The 25664-nt window shown below is 34.8% G+C and overlaps 5 protein-coding genes across 12 annotated transcripts; 3 read left to right on the top strand and 2 right to left on the bottom strand.

The window, feature by feature from the left end:
* The first annotated feature begins 1296 nt into the window (after positions 1-1296).
* On the top strand, positions 1297-5713 carry LOC112751930 (protein SET DOMAIN GROUP 41). 6 transcript variants are annotated; one of them, XM_072218193.1, is made up of 5 exons: positions 1297-2287; positions 2381-2423; positions 2568-2677; positions 2886-2984; positions 3107-5713. In XM_072218193.1, exons 1-5 carry the CDS (start codon positions 1607-1609, stop codon positions 4121-4123), a joined length of 1950 nt encoding a protein of 649 aa, XP_072074294.1. In that variant the 5' UTR covers positions 1297-1606; the 3' UTR covers positions 4124-5713. The 6 variants fall into 6 exon arrangements, with proteins under 6 accessions (XP_072074294.1, XP_025657049.1, XP_072074293.1 ...); XM_025801264.3 differs by having other exon boundaries at positions 1349-2287; positions 2565-2677; positions 3065-5713; XM_072218192.1 differs by having other exon boundaries at positions 1369-2287; positions 2565-2677.
* LOC112751932 (uncharacterized) lies at positions 5706-9712 on the top strand. Its single transcript, XM_025801268.3, has 13 exons — positions 5706-6184; positions 6261-6329; positions 6422-6487; positions 6570-6645; positions 6755-6832; positions 7150-7247; positions 7415-7488; positions 8007-8094; positions 8211-8368; positions 8512-8554; positions 8942-9007; positions 9199-9276; positions 9398-9712. The coding sequence occupies exons 1-13, from the start codon at positions 6086-6088 to the stop codon at positions 9491-9493; spliced, it is 1089 nt and encodes a 362-aa protein (XP_025657053.1). The 5' UTR covers positions 5706-6085; the 3' UTR covers positions 9494-9712.
* Positions 9713-13900: 4188 nt separating this feature from the next.
* LOC112751928 (uncharacterized) lies at positions 13901-20379 on the bottom strand. Its single transcript, XM_072218191.1, has 2 exons — positions 20124-20379; positions 13901-20011 (listed from the first exon to the last, which is right to left on the bottom strand). Exons 1-2 carry the CDS (start codon positions 20269-20271, stop codon positions 15885-15887), a joined length of 4275 nt encoding a protein of 1424 aa, XP_072074292.1. The 5' UTR covers positions 20272-20379; the 3' UTR covers positions 13901-15884.
* On the top strand, positions 14199-15714 carry LOC112751929 (protein BYPASS1-LIKE). Its single transcript, XM_025801262.3, has one exon. It carries the CDS (start codon positions 14199-14201, stop codon positions 15333-15335), a length of 1137 nt encoding a protein of 378 aa, XP_025657047.1. The 3' UTR covers positions 15336-15714.
* Positions 20380-22309: 1930 nt separating the features above from the next.
* Positions 22310-24486, bottom strand: LOC112751927 (F-box protein CPR1). 3 transcript variants are annotated; one of them, XR_011872914.1, is made up of 3 exons: positions 23157-24470; positions 22691-22933; positions 22310-22545 (listed from the first exon to the last, which is right to left on the bottom strand). XR_011872914.1 is itself a non-coding variant. In XM_029292750.2 (3 exons), exons 1-2 carry the CDS (start codon positions 24388-24390, stop codon positions 22720-22722), a joined length of 1431 nt encoding a protein of 476 aa, XP_029148583.1. In that variant the 5' UTR covers positions 24391-24486; the 3' UTR covers positions 22310-22545; positions 22677-22719. The 3 variants fall into 3 exon arrangements, 2 of the variants coding, with proteins under 2 accessions (XP_029148583.1, XP_029148582.1); XM_029292750.2 differs by having other exon boundaries at positions 22677-22916; positions 23157-24486; XM_029292749.2 differs by having other exon boundaries at positions 22691-22916.
* Between the last annotated feature and the right edge of the window lie 1178 nt (positions 24487-25664).

Raw genomic sequence — 25664 nt, 5'->3', positions numbered from 1 at the left:
CTCAGACAACCAGAAAAGGGTATCGATGCCTATCCCCACTAGGAAAGGAGTTTGTCTCTAGAGATGTTGTCTTTAATGAATCCGAATTTCCGTTTTTCCATCTATTCCCTGCCTCAACTAACCCTCTTCTAGTGTCACAGACTCCAGCCAACCCAGGTCCCCTCCTATTCTCTCTTCATGCTCTGCCTCGCTAGACTCTGGCACCCTCCTCTCTGACCTAGCAGCCCCTCCTTCAACCATCTATCACCTTCCCTGACAATGCTCAATCTATCCAGCCTCTGGCACCCTCCTCTCAGCCACAACAGCCCCTCCCTCAACCCCTCTATCAACCCTCTGGTGCCTCTCCCCTTCCAGCCCCAGTCCAATGCATTAATCACTATCAACCAATCTCCCATAGTCTGATTAGCTATATTGAGAATTTTAGGCCATAATTCCCTTATATTTTGGCTCTGAGGACTGGCATAGACTGCTATGAGGAACCATTTCTTTTCACTCTGAGTTTGGATTTTAACATGTAAATATTGACTATGCTTTTCTATGGTGGTTATGTTGATATCTGGTCTATTCCAGCAGATCCATATGCCTCCTACAAATCCCTGAGCTTCTTCCAAAATAGAGTAAGAGAAACCAAGGTTATGTATCACTCTTTTTGCTGTGTCTCTACTACACTTAGTTTCCAAAAGAATAGCAATGTCTGGTCTATGTTGTCTCATCAATTCTTTAAAGATGCGCCTAAAAGTCTCGCTAGTCGCACCTCGCACATTCCAAATAAGAGTATTCATTAAAACAAAAATGATGATTGAAAAGGTAGATAAACCAGTTGTTAAACAAAAAACAGACAGAAATTAGAAAGCTAAAGCTAAAGAGAAATAAGAATAAAACTCTAATTTACTTTGCACAAAGAGTAAAATTGGAATTAATTAATTGAAATAAGAGTATTCTAGGTATAAAATGTTATTAACATTTCAGTCTCTATCTCTACAAATTTTAGTCCCATGTGTCCCTACTTTTTGGAGGTACTGAAATATTGAAATTTTGGAGATAGAGACAAAAATTTTAGTACCAGTCTCTGAACCAACAAACATAATATTGAATCTCTGTCTCTCAATCTCTATCTCAGTACTTCAAAACAAACGCTACCTTATTTTCGTATTCATTTGTGTCTTTTGTTTAGAAATAGACAAAAAAAAAAAAAAAAAAAAACCCAGAGACATTGTGTTTCTTTGTTTGGAATAAGCGGTTTAGGAGGCAAAATTTTTTAAGAATCTATTTAAACATACATTAAAAAAAAACATTAATGTTTTTGGTCACTGCTGTCATTTTGCTCCAATCATCATAGAAGAGACTCAGTTTCCAATCCATTCACTCACTGAAACCTAATTAACCACTCCATCGTCGTATCATCCTTCCATTGCTTTGCTTTGTCATAACCTCATCCTTGTAACATTGAGGTGTGAATTGACACACTGAAATATTTGGAGAGGCACTCGATTGTTGTCAAAACCTGCCAAAGTAGCAAATAAATGAAAAATCTTATTTTTCATTTATTCTTATTACCGCAAGCAAAATTATAACGCTACAAGAAGGAGGCTTGAAAAGAAAGAAGATGGAGATGGAGATGCGAAGCATGGAAGATACAGAGATAGCCACAGACATGACTCCATCCCTCGTCCCTCTCACTTTCTCTCTCCACCACTCCAACCTCCACACTCACTGCTCCTCTTGTTTCTCTCTCCTCCCTCTCTCTCCCATTCCCATCACCCCCTTCCTCTACTGCTCTCCTCCCTGCTCCGCCGCCCACCCTTTCCTCCTCCACCATCCCGCCGTCTCTCACTCCTCCGACCTCCGCGCCGCCCTCCTCCTCCTCTCCCACCACCGCCCCTCCGTCACTTCCTCTCGTGTCGCTGGCCTCCTCTCCAACCGCCACAAGCTCACGTGCCACAACAACTCCGACGAAGACGAGGTTTCCGAGAGAATCAGCAGTGGAGTCAGAGCCTTGGCCACTGCAATTACGGAGCTGCGAGGGGAGCTGGAGCCGGACGACGCCGTTTTGGAGGAGGCGGAGTGTGCATTGTGCGCGGTGCTAACGAACGCCGTGGAGGTGCAGGATAAGGAAGGGCGCGCACTGGGAATCGCGGTTTATGGTCCGGCGTTCTCTTGGATCAACCACAGCTGCTCCCCCAATGCCTGCTACCGCTTCATCCTCTCTCCTTCTTCTTCTTCTTCTTCGCAGGAATCCAAGCTTCGAATAGCTCCATCTTCCTTTCGCGGTTCTCCTGATTCACGAGTACTTCATCTACTATCTCTATAATAAGTTTCTTCAATTCTGTCTTTTTGCTTCTGTTCTTTGATGAGATAGGAATTGTGCTGTTTTTTGCAGATAGATAGTGGGCTTTGTACTATCACTAATCATTTTCAGAAAGGTCTTCATAAATTTGTATTTTTAATTTTAAATTTAAAAAAGAAATTCAAAATCTTGCTTTATATTTGTTACTGGTTGATTTTTGGTTTGCACTGTTTGGTGAATACTATGATAGTGAATTGGGGTTACTTTTCTGCATTAGAAGAAGAGGAGCAAAACCAAGGCTATGGACCGAGATTGATTGTGAGGAGTATCAAGAGAATAAAAAAGGGACAAGAGATTACCATAGCATACACTGATCTCTTGCAATCTAAGGTATGCTTCATTTTTATTGATCCATGTATTGTATTGTAGAGTATTGTATTGTTGAGTTCTAAGATCCTGATATGTATTCTCATTATGAAGTTGAAGAATGTAATGCATGTAACTATCAGATTCGTTGATGATGGTTTCGGCATTATGAAACGTGTCTAAATTGTATTGATCAGTATATAGCTTTTGATTTTGCATGTTGCATTTGTAGGCAATGCGGCAATTGGATCTATGGTCCAAGTACAGGTTTATCTGCTGTTGCATGCGATGTAGTGTTGTGCCCTTCACATATGTTGATCATGCATTGCAAGTAAGTTGTCTTTGGAATTCACTTTCTACTGTATTTAGCTCAGTCATGGTATCACCAAGATTAGTGATTTCTTTGCCTAGGATGTGGTCATCACAATCTGCAATTTTCCCAAAACATCTCAGGAAATTTCTGTTTCCGGTTGTGATTTTACTAGTTCAAGCTCCAGCTACAATCTTGTCAGAGACACAGCAGAAAGAAGACTGAATGATTCAGTTGATGATATTATATCTGAGTATCTCATGGCTGGTGATCCTGAGCCTTGCTGTGAGAAACTTGAGAAGATTCTTATGCAGGGTCTGTGCGACGAGTTGGACAATGTTGAAGAAACACCACATTATAAGTTCATGTTGCATCCCCTGCATTACCTCTCTCTAAATGCATACACAACACTGGCTTCGGCATATAAAGTTCGTGCTAGTGATATCTTGTCTACAACTTCTACAATATATCAAAACCAGTTAGAAGCTTTCGACATGAGCAGAACCAGTGCAGCATATTCCTTGTTACTAGCAACTACAGCACATCATCTCTTCAATTCCGAATCCTCACTGATTGCATCTCTTGCAAATTTTTGGACAGGTGCAGGCGAGTCTTTGTTGTATCTTGCCAGAAGTTCAGAATGGAGCAAGTTTTTCAAATCAAGTCTGGTTGCTTCTTCGGTTTCCAAGGTCAAATGTTCCAAGTGTTCATTAATGGATACATTCAGAGCCTATATATGTAATGGTAAAATTAGGAATGATGATTTTGAGAATGCATCAAATGAGTTTCTTGATTGCATCTCCCATGATTCAACACAGAAGGTTTGGAGTTTCCTTGTCAATGGTTGCCGTTTTTTGAGATCGATCAAGGATCCTATGGATTCGGGCTGGTTAGTCTCTACCAGCAATTCCAGAGCAACGGATCCCGGAGCTCTGGCTAAGAAAAAATCTGAAGTATGTTACTTACACGAATCTGGAAATAGTATCCAGACCTGTGAAGAACAAACTTGCAATGAGAATGCAAGGGTACACATTTTTGAGCTGGGTGTACACTGCTTAGCATATGGAGGATTATTGGCTGCTATATGTTATGGTCACCATTCCCATTTGGCTTCATATGTTGAACAGATTCTGGATGACAAAAACAATCTTATATTATAAATTTATAATGCTTCCATGAAGTATTGACTTGGAAATTAATTTTTCTAGTTGATACCTGTTCCTGATATTAGTTAAAAACTTCCAGTTCCAAATGAAAATATTTTACAAAACAATGGATCACATTTTTTTTGTCAAGTAGTGGACAGTTACGCTTTGTGTGGATAGGCCCACAAGAGAAAAGCCCATAGGAGTGGTAGTGGAGAGAGTGGAGACTGGGGAATGGGGAGGGACCGATTGGTAACTTCCTTTGTTCCCACTATATATAGCGCACATGCAAAGTTGTAAATCCCTCAAACCCTAATCGATTTCCGCTGCTAAAATCTAGATCATATTCTCCATTCTCTGGTTCTCTTCACATTTTCGCCCAAATTTTTATCTGTTCAGGTGTTTTCTTATTTGTGATGTTTCTGTTTGTTGATTTTTTGCTACTTTGTTTTGTTTTCAGATTGTTGAAATTTTCAAAAGAAAAATGAAATCCGTACCTAAATTTTGACGCATACAGTGTTCTCTGAGCAGTTACATGAAGCTTTGTTTGAGTGATGAAAATCTTGTAGTTAGAACCCTAATTTATAGTTCATAGATTGCCCAATGATGCACAACATAGATTGTTGAGCGGCTACTCGTATTCCTTCATAATCTGATCTGCACTCTCTCTCTCTCTCTCTTTCTCTCTCTCTCTTGAATATACTATTTTCTTTTTTTTTTTTTTGGTTCCTCATCGCTCGCACTCTTTCTCTCAAGTTTCTGAAAACCGAACCGGTCATATGAATCCATGTACGTATGTATGTATGTGAATGGAACTTTGATTGATGCAGAGACGGTTATGAATGGAATTCGGGTGTTCAAAGCCGCATATGATTCTCTATTAAGCTATGAGATCTGAGGGCTTTTTCTGACTATTATTATTATTGTTAGCTCACATAAATTTTCTGTTGTTTTTGTTCGTGTATGTTAGTGCTGCCCAATGATGGAGAAATTAGACTATTGAGTAGCTACGTGGTTCTGTTTTCTAGCTGGACATGCACCATTGACTCTCTCTCTCTCTTTCTCTCTCTCTTAATCCATCTCTGTGTATGTGTGGGTGTGTTTGTGTGTGTGGGTGTGACTGGATGTACTCTTATATTTACAAATAATAATAATAATAATGATCAAGTCAATGGTGCAAGAAGGCTGCTAATGAAGCCCGTTTAAACTACACATGATTTCTGTGTAGCTATGAGATCTGAGGGCTATGAATGCATTTTTTTTAGAAATGATAATTGGCATGTATAATTAGTAATCGGAAATTATAGGGTTCTGACATTTTAACAGGAAAATCTTTGAAGGAGATATCTAATTCTACTCGGAAATATCAGCTTTGTTGGTATTGGACTATTGGTATCTGGAGCGGCGTTGTTCCTGCATTGCTCTTCGCAGCTGTTGGCTGGGCTAGTTAGGATATAAATAACCATTTTGTAATTTTACTATATTATCCGAGCATGTTGATAATATAATCTTATTATAATTATGTTGTGCTGTTGTATTTATTTAATTTTTTGTTCTCGATATGACATTCTCTCTGATTCCAAATAAAGTAGAGTTTTTCTTTAATTTCTCTTCTAGTGATTTATAGTTTGAAAGAACGAACATAGTTTTGCGATCCCGCTGTGCGTACACCGTTTATTGTAGAACGCGTATACCAATTGATTCACAAACTAGAAGGCATGGTATAATAAACGAGAGATAGGAAGAAACTCTAAAGTAACACATTAACTGAATTAATTAACACAGTATCAACAAACCCTAACTAGTAACTAAAAATAATATTTAAAATAAAAAGTTATTATATAATATAACAATAATATTACTTATGCATTAAAATTGGTAAATGGTAACCGTTTAAACAATTTTTGAAACTAAATATCATTTTAAAAACTCAATATTTTGAAAGGTCAAGAAGTGGTGAAAGCAGAAGCAGGAGAGATGTTGGAAGCTAGGTGTCTGAAGAAAGCGGTGGTTCCGACCACCCTCATCGAGAATCCATCTCCCGGAAGCCTTCAATCCACTCGCCTCGCTCTCCATGTTCGTTCCCCTCTCTAACAATTCATTTTCTCTTAAAGTTTCTAACTTTCTTACTTTCTTCGTTTTTCCCTCTCAGGTCAGCCTTGACTCTTCCCGTTCTTGTTTTCTCTACATAGCCTCTGGTCCTCACATCTATAATCTCCAGGTTCCTGCTCTTCACTTTTCATTTCAAAATGCTGAGTTACGTGATTTCTGACTCTGTTTTACTTAACTCAAAAAAGCATATCTGATATGTAGATTGCTCTGGAAGAATCTTCAGTCAACAAAGGAAAAGAAAGCCTCTTGATTCCTCAACAAACTGAGGTATATTGTAAAATACCAGATGCTTAAATCATAATTTGTTATTTATTGATTTAGTAAGTTTGCATAACATGGCATCTTGTAGATTATTGCCTCGTCGATAATCAATCGCTGTCCTCATGGTTCCGAAATTCAGAGTATTGTTCTTGCCGACACTGAGAGTATGTGGTTAAACAGCAATACAGCATGATTCTTATTTTAAATCTAATACTCTGTTTAGCTACCTTATAATGCAATAGCATGCATGATTGAACTTGATGCATTTTTCAGGTAATGGCTACTTAATATTAGGAAGTGTGGATTCTTATGGTCATCTTATTGTATCCAAACTAGATACATCTGGTAGAGGTACTTATTCATTCTGACTTTCCTTGCACTCAGAATTAATTTTTATGTTTAAGTTTGCTTGGAGAAGAAAACATACTTGATTTTTGTCTAGAGGCAACTATGAACTTTTTGTCAAGTATATCATTTTTGTATAGAGGCAACTAGTTAGATTTACATAATTTATTCCTTTTACAATGCTAAGATTCTAAGGAACACAAAAACCTGGTTATTGTATATACTGTCTTGCTGGATTCTGAGAGAAATAATGCTACTCAAAAGAAAAGAAAAAAAGTAAGCTGGAGTTATCATTGACTTGAATAAGAGTTGCCTTTCTGTAGATGTTGACAGGCTTACGTATTCAGTGTTGCCTCCTGATAATGGTATTGGGGAAGGAAGTTGGTCAGGACTTTGCTTTAGTCCAAGTCAATGGTCTATGGTGAGCTATTTCCTTAATCAAATGTGTAGAGACCAAGACTAATATTTTACTTTCTTGTGATCTTAAACCTATTGTTGATTATCACTGCTGATGTTATTAAACTAGTGTGTAGAGTTAATATGCTTGCCCTCTTGGTTATGATATGTTATATTTGTGCTATTTTCCAGGCAGCTGTTGCACGTAGCTTTTGCAAAACGATTGATATTTATGACCAGGACATACATGTTCGTACATTACGACCGTAAGGATTCTGTACAGTACTTCAACACTTTTATCTTAAATTTTATGGAAATAGGAATAAGTATCTGCCCTTAATTGCTTCTCCATGATTCATTCTTATTTTTCCATCCATGCAATACCCTTTAGACTTGAATATGACCTAACTTTGACAATTTACAATATTTCTTTGGCTATTTATTTTTTATTATAAGAAATTAAGAATTGTATGTTGTTCACTTTAATCTCAATTGTTGATTTCTCTCTTCTCTTGTTTTGGTTCACATTTCAGTTCAGTTCCTGTGCAGTGTGTTGTTTTTTTCTTATTAGTCAAGGCAATCAAGTTTATGTATCTAGCTTACTTTAATTACATAAATTGGCTTATTTTCTTAATTTTTCTTTTTCGTTTCCTTGGACATAAGTGATATTAAATGACCTGGTATTTACTTGTGGAAGCAAAGGAATAACTGAGAAAATCTGCTAAATTTTGTATATGTTCACTTTTAGTTGCTAGAATTCCTTAGTTATTTTTCCATATTTCAGGCTTTGGCATCCTACTTCGTTAAACTTCATGCAGAATGTAGTTAATGGAAACCAGAGTCCTGTAATAGCTGTTACCGAAGGATGCCAGGTGAACTTTTTCAGTTCATAGTTTCTTTAATGCTTTATTGTCATTATGAGTTCTTCCTTTCCTTATACCCTTTATTGGTATCTATTTCTGAGCTACATTATTTAATATAATTGCAGCTGACTTTATGGGACTTGAGAATGAAAGAAAATGGTGGTTGTTTACAACGAATTTGTGGTACCCCTGGTGACATCTTATATTCTGTCTGCAGTTCTTCCACTGGTAATGTTGCTGTGGGTGGAGCAGATCGTACTGTGACTGTTTATGATCCTCGCAGGTTAGTTGCCTTCTAGGCTTCTAGATAAAACAAGTATAAAATGTGTTCAGCAATTGCCATTATAGAACACACTTTTTTTCTTTTGGTTTAATCCTTACCTTGTTGGATTAATCTTAGCCTGTAAATTACATTTGTATATATAGATGGTCGGCATTGTCTAGATGGGTGCACTGCTCTAAATTTGAGGTCAGTTTAAACTTTAAATATATTTCTCTGCCTTCATCTTTCTCAACTACTTCGATCCTGCTTTTGATAAATCTTTCATGAAGAAATTGTAATATCTTAGACATCTTTATGTATTTTACTGTTAGGGTATAAGTTTGCTGTGGAAACAGTTGTGAAAAATATTATGTAGTCGCTGTAATTATTGTTAAGTATTTATTACATTATTGCTATATGTTCAGGTTCTTGTGTATAATTGAAAAACCCTATTTACCATGTACTTCTCTTTGTTCTAACTATGTGTTTTAAGTTGATTTCCTGTGTTATTCATTTTGGAAAATCTGAGTAGCTTTGCTTGGTTACTTTATATAACATTGATTATAATAAAGTATAATGTTATTATTACTGCAGATAACAGGACTTGCTTTCTCAACAATTGACCCTGATTACATTTATATTCAAGGGGTTGATTATGAGGTAACTCTTTTTCAGACAATTTTACAACCAATGAATAACACCATGTACAATGAGATAATGAGTCATGAGCATAATGTCGCTGCTTGTGTTAAACTGATTTTCTGTGACTCACTATTCTGAGCATTCTTTGTAATAAGATGTTTCACAGAATATTCCTGTAGATGCTCATAAGGCTAAACAATTTCAAACAGGTCTTGTGTGGAACTTGGAAAGAAACTGACAAGTTGTTTTCATTTAGAGGTGACTCGAACTGGCTTGGCTTTAGTAAGGTACTGTAACTGAGTTTCTTACCAAATTTTCATTATGATTAGTTTGTTCTTACTTTTGTATAAGTTGCGAATTTCATTCTTGCACTTTGCTTCTATCTAATTAATGTGTTTTACATTGCAGAGCTCCAAAGAAGATGTTTTGGGTGGATGGTGTGATTCAGGTAGCATATTCATAGCTGATGTAGCAAGTGGAATTGATGAAATGATGTCTCTGTAGATTTCTTGGTAGCTTCAGTAGTTAAGTGTATGTAACCAACCACACTTATCTCTCAGCTCCCCAAAAAAAAAAAAAAAACGAGGGTTCACATCACTAATTGTATTATTTCTGTGCACTGTTCCAATTTTGTCATTTTGATCATAAAGTTTCCATTATTTGAAAATCTCAATTATTGAAACTATTAATATGAAGGTTGATTCTGTGATTCACATATATAAAGTCATTATTGTGATACTGATATGCCATTCAACATAATCATATAAATCATTCAAATAGCAAATGTACTTTTGCTACCCAACAATCTAAGCTTTCTTTTTCACTCCCTTGCATGCTTTTGTCCATTCTTAAAAACTTTCAGCATCATGTCTGACCTTTATCATAATCATAGTATTGAAATGTTGTTTCTTTAATTACCTTGTTTGATTCCTTTTGGATAAAAGAAGCTTATAGCATTTTTTGGTTTCAGTTCTAGAACTATAGTCTCCAAAATCAATTCTATCACCTCATAATTGATTTTGGATTTTCTTTATTTTTGTAATATTTTCCCCCCAATAATTGAATAGCTGATACAACACTAAATCTAATGTGCTTCAACCCTTGGTCTAGACTATTTCAAAGGGTGAAGGAGCTTTCTACCTTAGCCATTGGAACTCAAATCATGCTATTTTGTTGGGAAACTATGTAGGGATTGGTTGTGATGCATAGAGGGACATGATCAAGAGAAAGGGGACCCCATCATTGAGACCCTCTAATGCTAAAGCAACTAACCAACTACCTCTTGGAAATCTTCCAAGTTTGATTTGATCAAATAACTAACCTTACCTATGAATGATACTCTCCCCCACCTCACTTTAATATTTGAGTGTCATGCTGTGATATCTCACAATATTGATTTTCTCATTAATGATTCTTGTCATATTTATACTTTTGTGGGATAATTCATAATTCTTAAGTAGGACCTTTAGAAAATGCAAATAAATGCCTATAAAGAAGCATTTACATTATTATAATTAATTAGATAATAATTCTTTCAAGGTTTTTTGGATACTCTTGTATCAATGTAAGTCAAACTCAATTCTTACACTATTAAGTTTTTACTAATGAAAGTTTTTACAAAAACTAATAATTAGATTCAAAATTCATGCTATACATCATATTTATAAATTTTATGCTTATTTAAATATTGTTCGATAGATTTTTTTTATACACATTTAAATCAACATAATATATATAAGTAAATTATTTGATCATTTTTTAATAAAATTTTGCACAAATGATAAATATAACTTGTCATTAGAATTCAATAAGTTAAACGTTTACACACATTATTAAAAAGTTCGTCAACTTTTGCATGATATATGCTTAATGAACTTCAAATATTTTACGTTAATAGGGATAAGATATTTGCATTCATATTAGTATATAGATTGATTAGACACACTACCCAATTACTGATCTCATGAAGTGTTCTTTAATTATTACTTTATGATACAAATATATACCAGAATCGTCTCAAACTAGTAGAGTACACTATTCTTTCATCATCAATATGCATTACATAACAGTTAATAGTTAATACATAGTAGCCAACTAGCACCAAAGAAGAGATTTAAAGGAGGATTCATCCTATACTTAAGAATGATATATGAAAATGGCTTGTCACTGGGGAAAATATGTATTAATTATTAGTTCTGATGATAAGTATATTGAACATGATCAAATATCAATGATACTAAATTTTAGGGATGATGTTTGGCGGTGATTTATCTGTATTTATTTGGCATTATTATATAAAGTCATATATTATGTATTATCATGCATACATATTTCAACCAAACTTGGTTTTCCAAGTACATACATATTCAAATCAAAAGAAACTTGGAGGACCCCAACTCGTCCTATATATTCCTTTAAATTCGTTAAAAAACAATGAAAATTTGTTGTTGTAATAAATAAACCTCAAGTTTCTTCTTAGTGAAAATATATTAATTAAATTTGGAGAGCATTAAGATTTTGGAGTCTAGAAAAATTGGGATGAGCTTGTTATGTACAAATTTTGTGTGCTTGCCAGCCATAAGCCAGTGCTGGTCATAAATAACTTTATTATTAGCTAGTCAAATGAGTACAATATTTTTTATTTTATTTTACCATTTTGAAATAACATGTAATATCTGTTATTTTCAACAAATGCAAAAAATTTCTTTTCGTGATAATAATAGTAGTAATAATATATAATATAAAAATCAAAGGACAAAATATTGAAAATATAAAAATCGGACAAAGAAGTTTTGCCAACTTTAAGTTGACACAAATGCTACCATATCCTAATATGTTCTCGAACACATTTTTAATTATAAACATAAAATAAGAAAAAAAAATGAAAGCTTCACAATAAAACAAGTATATGATAATGACTACTAAATTATTATTCTATTCAGCACTATATCACCAATACATTAATTATCCAAGTGATAAGACCTGAGAATCACATCACACCTATCAATTTCAACAATAATAAAATTGACTCAACAATAACCAATTAAATTACATGATTTTTTGTTATATTAGTCTTTCATTTAGAGCTTAATTTGACATTATTGATTCTAGAAGCAAAGGCCACGTAACATAAGCATAAGATGATTGAAGAGACCAAGTCTTTTAAGTTTTAATTGGTTTCACTCATCCGAGTACGTAGACTCGGTTCTGGTATACCGTATCCGGCCCCACGTGTCAATGTCACTTGAGCACGTGACCCACTCAGCATCAAGCCCTGTCTGCCCTCCACGTGGCATAGTTTCCCAACTCCTTAACAAACATCCTAATCACTCTGACATAATTGCCCCCAAATAAGGTGGCCACTGGCCAATTATCCTCTCTCTCTCTTTCTTTCTCCCAAAATCAATGGCTCAAATCCAATATATTTATTCATTGTTATGAGTTTAGACTTTAGACATTGCTACATTCCAAACTACATGATGCTTTCTTTATTTGACCTTCAAGATGAGAGATTCTAATTTAGTAGAAGAAACTAATCCTAAAAATTCAAATGCAATAATAGACTGTTTATTTTTTTACATATTGGTATAATTGTAGTGTAATATTCAATCATTAAATTTTATGATATTTTTTAGAATTGTGTGAACAGTACAATACACTTCTCTTTGATTGGTAATACGTTCTTCTTGTATTGTATATTTTAATTTAAAATATACAGGTGTATTGTCAATTCAAAGAGAGCGTATTGTATTGTTTTCACCATTCTAAAAAACACCATAAAATCTAATGATTAAATATTACACTAAGATTTTTTCAACATACAAAAAAGTTAATCACAATAGACGTCGTTACTTAACTTTTTTTTTATTAAATCATAAGTGTATTGCATATTTTTACTATATAGATAGATCTGAATTATATATTTATTATTGAATTGTTTTTAAAATTTAAGCTAATCATAAAATCATTGTTTCTCTACTAACTCACATAAACAGTTAGAAATTGAAAAGATATGAACTTTTAATTAGTACTTTTTATGACATTAAAATAAGAATAATATCAAATCATTTTTAAAATATTTGAGATATAAATAAGACACAAAAACATTAAAAACTATTTTGATATCTACCTTAAATATTAATAATATATAGCAATATATAATGACATAATATCAACTTTTTTTTTACCTTAATTGCTGCTCTCTAAATAAAGGTTTATTTTTTTGGTTAAAATTTTTTTGGATGTGTTATTCATAGTTATGAAGAACTTGTGTGTTTTTAATTAATATGGAGTCGATTTTGTTTTTAAAATTTCAAAACACAAATCGAAAGTATCGAATTGAAAAAAGAAAAAAATTGATGGTCCGATTTGAGAGAAATTGAATTTAATTTTTGAGAATTCACAAATCGGAGAATTAATTTTGTATTTTAAAAATTTTAAAAAATTAAAGTTCACAAATCAAATATTAGATTTGTTCTTTGATTTGTGATATCTATAAATACACCAAATTTTACATATTATTAAAAAATACTACTATAAATCTAATACCAAAATTAAAAAGTGTTAAATAAATACTCCATCTCCGAGTCTAATTTTTTAATATTTTTGCCGTAAAACATCTGAAAGAATCTATATAGAATCTATGTTCTTGCCACCGTGTCCGAACCGTGTGAGTGATATCCGTGTGTATCTTTCGAAACCTTAATTTTCACTAATCACTGAGGATCAAAAGCTAAAATCCTGTTAACCAATCATTATAATATAAATTTTATAATTTTTAATCGTTAGTAATAGTATTCTTCTTGACCTTACACTTTTTTATTTTTCTATTTTTTCCAACAACCATAAAACGCGGTCCAATGATCCTCAATACAAGTATATAAGTCCCTCTCCCTCTCACTAGGGTTCCACAAGCATTTTGAATTTCTCTCTCTCTCTCTCCTCTGATTTTATCTATTTGTGGCAAAATTTCCAACTTTTCGTTGCATTCTTATTCCATTGCCCAATTCCTTCGTGGTTTCAACCAAATTTTTGTTTCTTTTTCTTTTTCAATTATTGGTGTTCCCAAATTGTAATGGCTAATGGGAAACCTCTGTTTTCAAATTGAAATGATGAACCTTTTCAACATTTTCAATTCAAATTAAGATTTTGGCAATTGGGTCAGAGTTTTGTATATATAGAGAGGTTTTTATTTTATTTTAAAGAGAGAATGTCTGCAATCATGGATGATCAAGGTTCCTCTGTTATGTCTATCCGTGGAAACCAAGTTCACTCCATGGATGGTTCAAGCTTGGAGCTTGAGTTAGAAACCTTTCAGAGACAAGTCACGTTGCGGTTCCTTGAGCTGGCCGCGGTTGGAAATGATGATTTGCTTTCACTCGCATGGATGAGGAAGCTCCTTGATATCTTCATCTTATGCCAAGACGAATTGAGGATGATTTTCTTCAATCACAGGGCTCAGGTCATGAAGCCCCCAATGGACCGAATTGTTTCTGATTTCTTTGAACGCTGCGTGAAGGCCCTTGATCTCTGCAACGCCGTCCGTGACGGAATTGAACAGATTAAGCAGTGTCAGAGGCTGTTAGAGATTGTTCTATGTGCATTGGATCAAAAGAGGATCATTGGTGAGGGCCAATGCCGCCGTGCCAAGAAGGCTCTCGCTGATTTGGCTAATTGTATGTTTGATGATAAGGAATCTAGTGCTTACATGGCTCTTAGGAATAGATCCTTTGGTAGAAACACTACCATTAAGGATTTGTATCAAATTCACAATCAAAATAGTAACTACCAGCACCGATCAGTGGGCCATTTTCGATCGCTCTCATGGAGCGTTTCGAGGAATTGGTCTGCTGCTAAGCAGCTCCAAGCAATTGGGAACAGCTTGTGCCCCCCTAAGAGTAATGATCTTGTGGCCACTAATGGCCTTGCTATGCCGGTTTATACGATGAGCTCGGTCCTGTTGTTTGTAATGTGGGCTCTTGTGGCTGCAATTCCATGCCAGGATCGCAGATTGCAGCTCCACATTTTGATTCCGAGACAGTTTCCTTGGTCTGCGCCGTTGCTGTCGCTCCATGAGAGGATCATGGAGGATTCCAAGAAGAAGGAGAGGAAGAATGCTTGTGGCTTGCTGAGGGAGATTCAACAGATTGAGAAATGTGCTAGGGTGATAAATGAGTTGGTTGACACTTTGCAGTTTCCATTAGCTGAGGAGAAAGGAGAGGAGGTTAGACAAAGAGTGCAAGATCTTTCACATGTTCTTGAGGCCCTCAAGGATGGATTAGACCCGTTGGAACGCCAAGTAAGGGAGGTGTTCCATGTAATTGTGCGCGGCCGAGTAGGGACTTGACTCTCTTATTAGGCCAAGCTATGCTGAATGAAATCATCATTTGGGTTAGTTTGTTGATGTTTAACATAAAGTCATAAAATAACCTGATTTTACTGAAAAATTGTGAAGAAGTAAGAGGTGGATAGAGAAGATTGTATAGGCTATATATTTGAATTGATGATCACAATGACATTGTGGTAAGGGGGAGGTTTATTGTATCTATAAACCATCTAAACTGTATAGAGTTTAAGACATTTTAAAGTTGACCTTCATGGTCTGCGTTGCTTGTTTTTCCTCCCCTGCTGTTTTTGGTTTGTGAAGCTGCTGTTGTATAATCTATTTTTCTACAAATATTACAAGGCTTGATAAATACATAACACCAAAAGAACAAGTTGTAGCATTTCCAAGCATTTGTGTGCAGATAAACAATCTTCCTCATGCTCTTATTTGTACAATTTGCTTGAGTTCAAAATTGGTGTGCAATGTGAACTTCAATTTGATCTGAGTATTAGTTAAAGTAACATAAGATATTTTATCATATCATAAAAGGAAAAATAAATTTAATTTTTGTTACCTTCTTTTAGTTCTTCTGCGATGCACAAACATAAATACCAGAGACACAAGAAGGGCTGATCCTGCTATGAACAAAGGAACAAATAGTTTCTTTGTCCTTTTTGTTTTGTCATTGTTTCCTCCACTAACATCTTTCTCTTCACTTTCTCTTTGCTTCTCTACCTCTATTATGTCACACTCTTCATGACCTTCATCTGTTGTGTCTTCTTTAACCTGAGAGTTCTCAGGGCCCATGCTTGACCATAATAATTCAGGAGGCTGTTTTCTTTTGATTTCCTTTGCCAGAGGTGGTGTTTCATCTCTTTGTGGTTTATCCATTCCTTTCTTTGAAATCATTTCAATTTTTACTTGAGGTTTCTGCATTGTTTCTGCAACTTGTTTGAATCCGTTGACCTTCTCAATCTCTGGGGTTATGTCTATTATTATTGGCTTCTTATCTATAGCAGTTTGAATTGGTTTTACCTTATCTCTTTTGTGAAGTTGTTTGGGGTCCTCTTCAGGTTCTCCTCTCTTTGCAAAATGTTGCACTCCCCTTTCTTCATGAACAATTTTTCCTGATAAGTCTTGTTTCCTCAGCAATTCTTCATCAATATCCTTTGTTATTTGATATCCTTTCTTATCAGGGTCGCCGGTCGAAATCTTGGGACATTTGGTTCCCTCCTGATTGTCTCCAAAGCCTTGATTTTCTGGGATATGTGCCGGAAAAGATTCAACTCGTTCATCTTCCGAGGGATCCCCCGACTCAACTAACTTTCGGTAGTCTGTGTCAGTGTTTGTCTCTGGTAATTCATCAACAGCATTTTCTGGTGTTCTGTTTTCTTCATGTGTGGATTGCTGACTTAATGTTGTGTCTTCTGTGCCATAGCCATGTTGTTTTATGCCTGTTGATTCTGGCACACACTCTTTTGTTTTTGGTGATTTCCATTCAATAATTTGCTCTTTCAATTTGGGAGGTTCTTCTTCATTCTCAGCAGTTTCTGATTTTCTCTGATGCTCTTTCACTTGTGTTCTTCTTCTTAGCTCTGCAGCATATTTAACTTCATCATTTTCTTCAGAAATGGTCTTTTTAATTTCCTCCCTGTTCCGAAGCTTGTTATCTTCAACGTTTTGAGCGAAGTTTTTCTCTGTTTCATGTGTTGCTTCCAAATCTTTTTCAGTTTCCTTGCTTCCAGCTGGTGAGCCTGCATTTGATGCATATTGTTCTTTCGCTTCTGTTCTACCTATGATCTCTGCTGCCCCAATTTCTTTGCTAACATCTTGTTGATCTTTGTCATCAACTTTACTTTTGGATTGCTCAATGTCTTGCATTTTCTCCTCAATTTTTTCTCCCTTTTGAAATTCGTCTTTTCTAGTCTCCTGTTCACTTTTCTTTAGGAGTTCTTCTAGAGGAGCTTCTGGCTTCAAAACTTCCATACGCTCGGATTCTTGCTCCTTCGTTCCGATTGAATTTCGCAAATCATTTGTATGATATTCCTTTTGTGATTTTGGAGATTGTTCATGTTTCTTTTTGCAGTCTTCTTGTAATGTACATTCTTCAACCTCAAATTGTTGAGTTGTTGGAAACCTTGGTTTAGCCATTTGATCTTCTATGGCTGCAGCTGCTTCAGTTCTTTCTGTGTTATAAGTGCATTGATCTGCACTTTCTGCTTCTTTTGCTTTCTTTGACTTTTCGATATCTTGGTTCACACTTTGATTTCTTGATTCACAAGCTTCCTTCCTTTGATTTTCTTGAGATAACAGTTCAGTGTCATGTTTCTTTTCACTCCCTTGTTCAGTCTTTTTAACTCCCATACTTAATACTTTCGCATCTCTTTCATCAGTTCCTACAAGAAATGCTTTTGGATTTTTTTCCTTGACTACTTCTTGAAAAGTCTTGGTTATTCTTTCACTATCTGACTCTTGAGTTGTCTCTGTGGACTCAACATTTGGTCCTTCCCTTCCATTCTTCTGCAGAGGAAATTCTCTTGCTACTGTGCTCAGTTCAAATCTTTCCTCGCTCATAGCATCATGTAGACTTTGTTGATCTTTTTCCTCAGATTGAATCTTGGATTCCTTTGTTATATTTTCCCTCAGATCCCCACTGGCTTCAACTTGTGTCTTTTCATGTTTCTCCCCTGTTTCTTTCTCCACAATTTGTTGTATTGTTGCACCCTTATTGTTGACATCTTTAGGTTCCTCCATCTTTTCCCCACTCTGCTGTTTGATGAACTCTTCTCTTGCTTCCTTTGCTTCTTCAATTGTTGCCATGCTTAGTTCAAGCATTCCCTTATTCATTTCCAGCACACATTGTTGATCTTTTTCCTTATTTTGAATCTCAGGCTCTTTTGTTCCTTTCATAGTTGTTTCATCTTGTATCTTTTCATGTTTCTCTCCTTTCGCCTGCTTCATAGGCTGCTCAAGTTTCGCACCATCTTCGGCATCTTCTGCCTCCCCCACCTTTGCCTCGCTCTTCTGCTTGACCAGCTCTTCTTTTACTTCTGCTGCATCTTTTATTTCAGCCATGCTTGCTTCAAAGCCTCCTTTACCCGTCGATTCTTGTAGACTTTGTTCACTTTCCTTAGTTTGAATATCAGGATCATCTATTTCTTGCTGAAATGTATCCCTTGTCAAGTCTCTCCTTAAACCTTCATTTGCTTCAGCTTCAATCTTTCCGTTTTTCTCTCCATTCACTTTCTTAACAGATTGTTCAATTTTCGCACCCTCTTCTTCGAAATGTTTAGTTTTCCCTCCCTCCAAAAGCTCTTGTCTTTTGCTTCCATGTAGTCCTCCTTTATCAGTATTCTCTTTCACACTTGGTTGATCCCTTGAATTCATTTTTGGCACTCTAACTTGTTCATTTCTGTCCTTACTTATGTCTTCCTCAACAACCTTATTTGCTTCAAAATTCATCCTTATAGATCCCTCTTCTTTCAATTTCACTACACCATATCCAGGTTTTTCATTCTCTCCTAAGGCCATTGCCTCTGCCACCTTCTTGACCTTTCTTTTATTGTCAGACTCCTCATCTTCCTTTCGTGAGGTCTCATTTAAGGTGTTTTCCTCAATACTCCTGTTAGCTTTCTCCGCTCTCTGTTCTTCAGCCAGTGCTTCTTTGGCCACCACTTTTGGTTCTTCCCTCTTCGATACTTCAACGCCTCCTTGCAATGCTATTGGTAACTGCTTGGGGAACTCTTCCCTTACAGTAGTGATTGCTTCAAAGACTTCTTTACTAGAATTTTCTGCTTCACATTCATCGTCACCTTCCACAGTTTCATTCTTAGGCCTTTTCATGTCCTTCTTGATGGTCCCTTCAAAATTTTCAGTTTTGTTCAGTTCTGATGTTCTTGTTTCTTCAAATCTTTCCCTACTATTAACTTCCTCAACACTTTCTTTATGTATACCTTCAGTTTCAGACTTAAGTTCTTCAAATTCCTTCTCTAACCACTTTCCATGCTTGTCCTGAGAAAATCCATTGGCCTTATCAAGCATCTTTTCAACATCATCTCTATCATCATCTCCTATGCTCTGTGGAATATGATTTCCTACATTTTGCTCAGGTTCCAATGTCTTAATTGCTTCACATTCTGATTTTTTGCTCTTTTCTCTCACACTTTCTTCATCATGGCTTGCATTCACAATGTTCTGTGGGATACTTGCACCTACATTTTGCTCTGAGTCTGATTCCTTCATTGCTTCATGTTCTATCTTTTCAGATAACACTTGTTCCTTCTCCATAACACTTTCACTGTCCTCCATTTCTCGAACTTCAGGCTCTCTGAATCCCCTTTCACTTGTCTCCCCAGTGCTGTTGAAAATGTGATCAGCTTCACTTTTCTCTAATTCTGATCTCCCTCCATCAGATTCATCTTCCTTGATCTCTTCAATCCTAGCCCCACAAATCCCTTTCAAGGATTTTGGCATTACAATCTTCAATATCGATTCCTCTTCATCAAACTTCGCTTTGATCCGATCCAAAACCACCCCTTCAGGAATTTTGAAGGTCTTATTGAACTGTGAAATCTCAACATCTTTCTTGAGCATTACCCACCCCATCATCATCATTTCCTGAATTGGCTTCTCTCCACTAATTGATATCTTACTACCATCTTCACTAATCTTTATGTCAATATTATTCCTCTTATAACCTGTGTTTTAATTGATGCTTCTCAATTCAAATAGTACATTACATACTACAGAATGAAAATGGCAAGAAACTAAATAAACAAAAAGAAAGATTATGAAATCTTTTGGACTAACCTTTAAGATGAGCAATGAGGATGAACATGGTGTTTGTTTCTCTAGACTCAAAAACCGGTCCGGTTCGATCCTTGGCTAACTGATACTGAGAGATGGAAGTAATGTCATCTCTTGTTTTAGTGATTTTGAGTCCTAATTCAAGCTCCATTTTGTTGCTGCTATAATATTTTCTTACAAGGCATGCATAAGATTGAATATTTAAACTAGAAATAGAAGAAATGAGGCTTCTATTGGGTAGTTTTAGTAGTAATATATGGGAAAAGTATATATTCTTTTCTTGCACCTACAATGCATCAAGGAAAAGCCTAAGCCTAACATTACATGATTCTGATATGATTAAAGCTGAACCATTTTACTTTTATTTTATTGATTAAAGTGAAAACTAATTTGGTAGCTTCTGTTTTATGTGTATCTTCCAATATAATCATTTAATTCTTAATTAGTATACCACCCTCTGGTTTTCTATTCTCAATTACAAATGTATTTGCCTGACATGAATGGAATTTGGAAAAAGCAATGATATCTATCATTCATCACCATATGTCTCCTATATATATATAGTTTCAACTAAAAGACAAAATCATGCTATTTTACACAATTAGAATTTTGGCATATTTATAGCATATTCTTATGGAAAATTATCAGGTGTACCGGAAAACATCGGTGTTCCAGTTGTTTTAACTGTTGATTTCAATTAATATATATTATATATATTTTTTATAATTAAGATCAACGATTAAAATAACTGGAACACCGATGTTCCCGGTACACCTGATAACCTTCCATAGGTCTATAGTGGTACATGGATGCATATGAAATAGAAACTAGTGTAGTAGTAAAGTTCATGTAACACTACATTGAAACTAAGTTTCATAACTAACTTTCCATTTATAACCAACCAAACAGTCCTCCATTTACGGATAGGTTGAACATATAGATCAGATCAAATCAAGAACATGCATTATTAGCCTTTATCAATTATATTGCATGTGCCGCCATGTGTATGTAATGCATATGTGATTGTTAGATTGAGGCATTGTGATTCATATGATCTTCAATGCACATGAAGAATTGCAGATTTCAGTTATTTTCAATAAGAATTTGTCGTTACTACCTTCCTTGTACGATTTAAAAAGATATTTAGTTAAGAAGACAAGTAAATTAATCACTCAATCAACTTAAATTAGTTTTTATAGTCTGTATTTATATATTTTATTTGTAATTTTAATTCTAAACTAAGAGACATAAATCTATTTACTTCTTTTGAATTTTAGCCATCATTTGCAAATTTGTTATCATGAATTTGATTAATTTTTAAACCTATATATATATATATATATGTTATAAATTGTTGAAAAAACAATCTATGTTTTATACCAAAAATGAAGAATAATTTAAATTCAATCTATTTCTGTAGGGGCAAAAACTTAAATTTAGTTAATTTAGTGTAAGAAAAACTGAATAATTAATTTTCAAACTTGATAGTGTACATTTTGATTATACGTGCTGGTGGTGTTAAAAGTTTTTCAAAATGCTGAGTTAGGTGATTTTTGACTCTGTTTTACTTAACTCAAAAAAGCATATCTGATATGTAGATTGCTCTGGAAGAATCTTCAGTCAACAAAGGAAAAGAAAGCCTCTTGATTCCTCAACAAACTGAGGTATATTGTTTAGGAAAAGTTTAGGGGACCAGCAGATTTATTAAAATTTGGCCAGCATTTAGCCAGCAAAAGGAAAATGAGTGATTTTTCACTATTAGATGAAATCTCACACCATTAAATACACTATTGATGGCTAATTGATGGCTACAATTCACAAAATCTGCTGTCCCCCTAGCACTCCTCTATTGTAAAATACCAGATGCTTAAATCATAATTTGTTATTTATTGATTTAGTAAGTTTGCATAACATGGCATCTTGTAGATTATTCCTCATCGATAATCAAACACTTAAATACTCTGTTTAGCAACGATACTAAATTTTAGGGATAACTAGAGGAAACTCTATCTGCTCTTTCAAATGTTCCAGTTTTTTACATCAAAGTTGAAAGGGAAATCATACTTTAATGCAAAAGCAAAATAAAACAAAATTCTCTAGTAGCTTCTTCCAGAAGAACTTGCCAACACTTTATTTACAACATAATTAAGTGTCTCTGTTGAGTCATTCTGATAGGGTGATAGATGATCTAAAAAAAACAGTGAAGTGGTATGTATATTGAATAGAGGAATTTAAGCCAGTAACACAAGCTTAGAGTTCAGAACTAAGAACAATCATAAGGAAATGAAGCTCATCAGTGACTTGAGCTCTAAGAACAGAAACAAAATAGAGTTCTTCAATGTAACAGTAAATGCGATGGAATTAAAAGAAATAGGGAGATCAGAATCCATAGAATCAGGTTGCAGCACTGGGAAGAATCCATAACCTGAGAAGGATGGAATATGGGAATCAGCAAGGTGGCAGAGAAGATAACAGAATAGAAGGGAATATTCTACGTAGCAGCTGAATGAGAGTGACAGAAAAGAAAGAGAGTTGAGAGAGCAGAAGGAAGAATACCACAATACACTTACTGCCTGAATTCCCTCAGCAGCTTGCTATTTCACCTCTTTCTCAATCTCACGCTTCTTCTGAGGCCCTGAATTTGAGGATCGTCTGCCATCTGTCCCGAGTTAGTTGCAACCTCTTTTGCTAAGGTTGCATGCCTCTCACTTCCTTCCTTGCATTCAGCTATACTCGTACCACATTCGCTCCTAGTTCTCTTTTCTTGTTTGACATCGTTCTTCTGATTCTGATGGCCTATAAAAAAGATATAACTTAAAAAGAAATAACTTAAAACCCCTCACCACAAGAATAGGCTTCAGGAAGCAAGACAGTGATCAGTTATTCCATAAGCATTGATAAATGCAAACAGCCAAACCCCGCATCTGATTGCAACTTGATGCATAATGCATCTTGCTAGGTATTTTTAATTAATCACAAAGCAATGAAGACTATGAGGAATAACATAGTGCAATCCTTAGGAGAATAGTTACATACCATTTTTCTTCTTCTTATCCTCATCCTTATCCTTAATCTCACTGGGGACTTGCACGAGACTCTCTGTGTATACAATGTAGCTTGTTCTGGACGATATAGACCTCGGACGAGCTTTAACATGTACCAGATGATGATCATAAAACATTCTGCGTTGGAGGAGCTCTCCTCTGACATTATATTTGGCCAACCTTAAGTAGGAATCTTTAGGTAACAGAAGAGAATTTTGTGCAACAATGTCACTACCATTGGATAAGCATAGAGGCGCAGAATGTCCACGAGGAATCTGATAAAAAGTCCAAGATGAATGCACTTTGTATTCTCTCATCACCCATATGTTAGTTTTACCGCGATCAGAAGAATACAAAGCCAGGCACCCTCCTAGTAGGACGAGAAGAGTGGGCTCGAGATAACCCATCACTTGTTCAGGCATAGATATGGTTGAGAAACTTCTTTCCTTCAAATCAAATATAAGAATACTATAATCTCTAACACTAAGAGTGGGAGACGACCAATGAATAGCGCCATTCAAGAAGAACCCACCAGATTGCCAGTTGCTAATACCCAAGGGTTTGGAGAGTGCAAAATCAAGATTAGTCCATGAATTGGTTCTCAAAGACAAGCAATCAAAGTGCTCTTGGTCATTCTTATCCTGAGAAGCTACAACAACTAAGTAGTCATCCTGTGAAGCATCATAACCAAATCCATACAAACACACAGACATAAAGTCCTTGCGACGAAAACGAAAAATAAAGTCAGAGTACTTGCGATGACCACGAGAAACAATGTGAGAGTAGGAAACTCTTTTGCTGGATCCAGTTAGTGGGTTCCATACGATAAAAAAATGCGGGGCACTGTGTAAGAGAACAAGCCCTCTGCAGGAGCACATAACTGTAAAATCCAAAGGTGTGTTCTCCTTGAAAGGGAGAGATACCTCTTTTAGTGCAGTGTGGCGGTGAAATACTGGGTCAATGTCAACGGAAAAGGCATTGGAGCAGTCAGTTATGAAGAGGCATACATGGGTGGTTGCGGCAGAGAGGTGAAGATGCGATTTCGCAAAATCGGGATCCGAAATGAGAGTGTTCCAAAGCTTCGAAACGCACTTGAGGCGACCGAGATATTTGACAGGAACCCTAAGTAGGATTCTGTGAATCAGCTCAAGAGGGAGAATGTCGTCAATGCTCTTGCTCTCATGATTCTCATTCTGCTGTTGCTTCTTCTCCTTCTTCTTCTTCATGGTCGATTGCTGTTTTGGTTTGAAATGAAATGCTGTGCTTTTCGCAATTGAAATTGCGTTGAAAACAGAGGACCCATGAAACGCAAGAAGTATTTTTTCATTTTTTAAAAAGTTATTTAACATTCAGATCATATTTAATTTTTTTAAATATTAAAAGTATTTTTAATTTTATTTGGATAAAAAATAATTTTTTAATTAAGTAACATAAAAGACATATTAAAAAATAAAACTTGTATGGTTTTTTATTCTTAAAAACTTCTAAACTATATTCATAATTATACAAAGACAAGACATTCTTATTGCAATTACATATAACTAAAAAAAAAATTACAATTGTGACGGGAATAGGAAAAGAAAAAGTTTTAGAATTAAAATAAAACTCATAATTAACTATAAACAATAAGAAAATAATTCTCTAAAATTAATCTAAACAGAAAAAAAAAATGTACTTGAAAAATATGGTACTAAATAAAATTGCGCCTTGAAAAGTAATTTTGGTATGATGCTAAGCGAAAAAATCTTGAGAGAATATATAGTAAAAAAATTGGTAAAATAATAAAATAAAAAATTTATTATTATTAAATTTGTAATTTTTATTGTATTTAAATTTTATTATTTTAATTTAAGGATAGTTAAACATTTAATTCTTTACTTTGTCCATTAAAAAAAGCTCATAATTAACCATAAAAAATAGAAAATAAAACTCTAAAATTAAATATGATGGGAGAAAAAAATATACTTGAAAGACGAGCTACTAGTGGAAAATTTAGGATTAAAAAAAGTGTTTTTAACCTAAATAAGAATAAATGTGGAGAGAAATTAAGATTAAAAAAAGTATTTTTATAACTATCAAAATTATTTATTTGGTTCCATCTCTTTTGTTAAGTCATTAGAAAATTTTTAATAATAATTTTAAATAAAAATAAATTTTCTCAATTTTTAAAATTATTTTGTCAATGATATTTTTTTATTATTTAATATTTTTTTATATTTTTTTGTCCTACTTAAAAATATATGATTACTATTAGAGATCATATTTTACAAAAAAATTAAAGAAAAAAATCGAGAGAATAAGAATTAATCCATTCCCTTCTCAAATACATACAACACAATTATCAATTTATCATTACAAAAATGGTGGACTCATTGTTAAAGGTATTGTTATCCCGGATGCAGAACCAATGCTAATTTCATTGTAATCTAATCAAGTAAAATTTGACATGAATATAATATAGTTTCAGATTGCAAGCATCTAATTTTGTTTCCAATAGCAA

Source organism: Arachis hypogaea, chromosome 15 (assembly GCF_003086295.3).
Source record: "Arachis hypogaea cultivar Tifrunner chromosome 15, arahy.Tifrunner.gnm2.J5K5, whole genome shotgun sequence".
Taxonomy (NCBI): Eukaryota; Viridiplantae; Streptophyta; class Magnoliopsida; order Fabales; family Fabaceae; genus Arachis; species Arachis hypogaea.
This window is presented reverse-complemented; position numbering and strand designations above follow the sequence as displayed.

Coding starts and splice junctions, on each gene's coding strand:
- LOC112751928 (XM_072218191.1), bottom strand. CDS start 20,271: ATGGAGCTTGAATTAGGACTCAAAATCACTAAAACAAGAGATGACATT. Junction 20,012..20,123: donor CCTCATTGCTCATCTTAAAG/GTTAGTCCAAAA, acceptor ATTAAAACACAG/GTTATAAGAGGAATAATATT.
- LOC112751927 (XM_029292750.2), bottom strand. CDS start 24,390: ATGAAGAAGAAGAAGGAGAAGAAGCAACAGCAGAATGAGAATCATGAG. Junction 22,917..23,156: donor GGATAAGAAGAAGAAAAATG/GTATGTAACTAT, acceptor TCTTTTTTATAG/GCCATCAGAATCAGAAGAAC.
- LOC112751930 (XM_025801263.3), top strand. CDS start 1,607: ATGGAGATGGAGATGCGAAGCATGGAAGATACAGAGATAGCCACAGAC. Junction 2,678..2,885: donor CTGATCTCTTGCAATCTAAG/GTATGCTTCATT, acceptor TTGCATTTGTAG/GCAATGCGGCAATTGGATCT. Junction 2,985..3,064: donor ATGTTGATCATGCATTGCAA/GTAAGTTGTCTT, acceptor TTCTTTGCCTAG/GATGTGGTCATCACAATCTG.
- LOC112751929 (XM_025801262.3), top strand. CDS start 14,199: ATGTCTGCAATCATGGATGATCAAGGTTCCTCTGTTATGTCTATCCGT.
- LOC112751932 (XM_025801268.3), top strand. CDS start 6,086: ATGTTGGAAGCTAGGTGTCTGAAGAAAGCGGTGGTTCCGACCACCCTC. Junction 7,248..7,414: donor GTCCAAGTCAATGGTCTATG/GTGAGCTATTTC, acceptor GCTATTTTCCAG/GCAGCTGTTGCACGTAGCTT. Junction 9,008..9,198: donor TTCAAGGGGTTGATTATGAG/GTAACTCTTTTT, acceptor AATTTCAAACAG/GTCTTGTGTGGAACTTGGAA.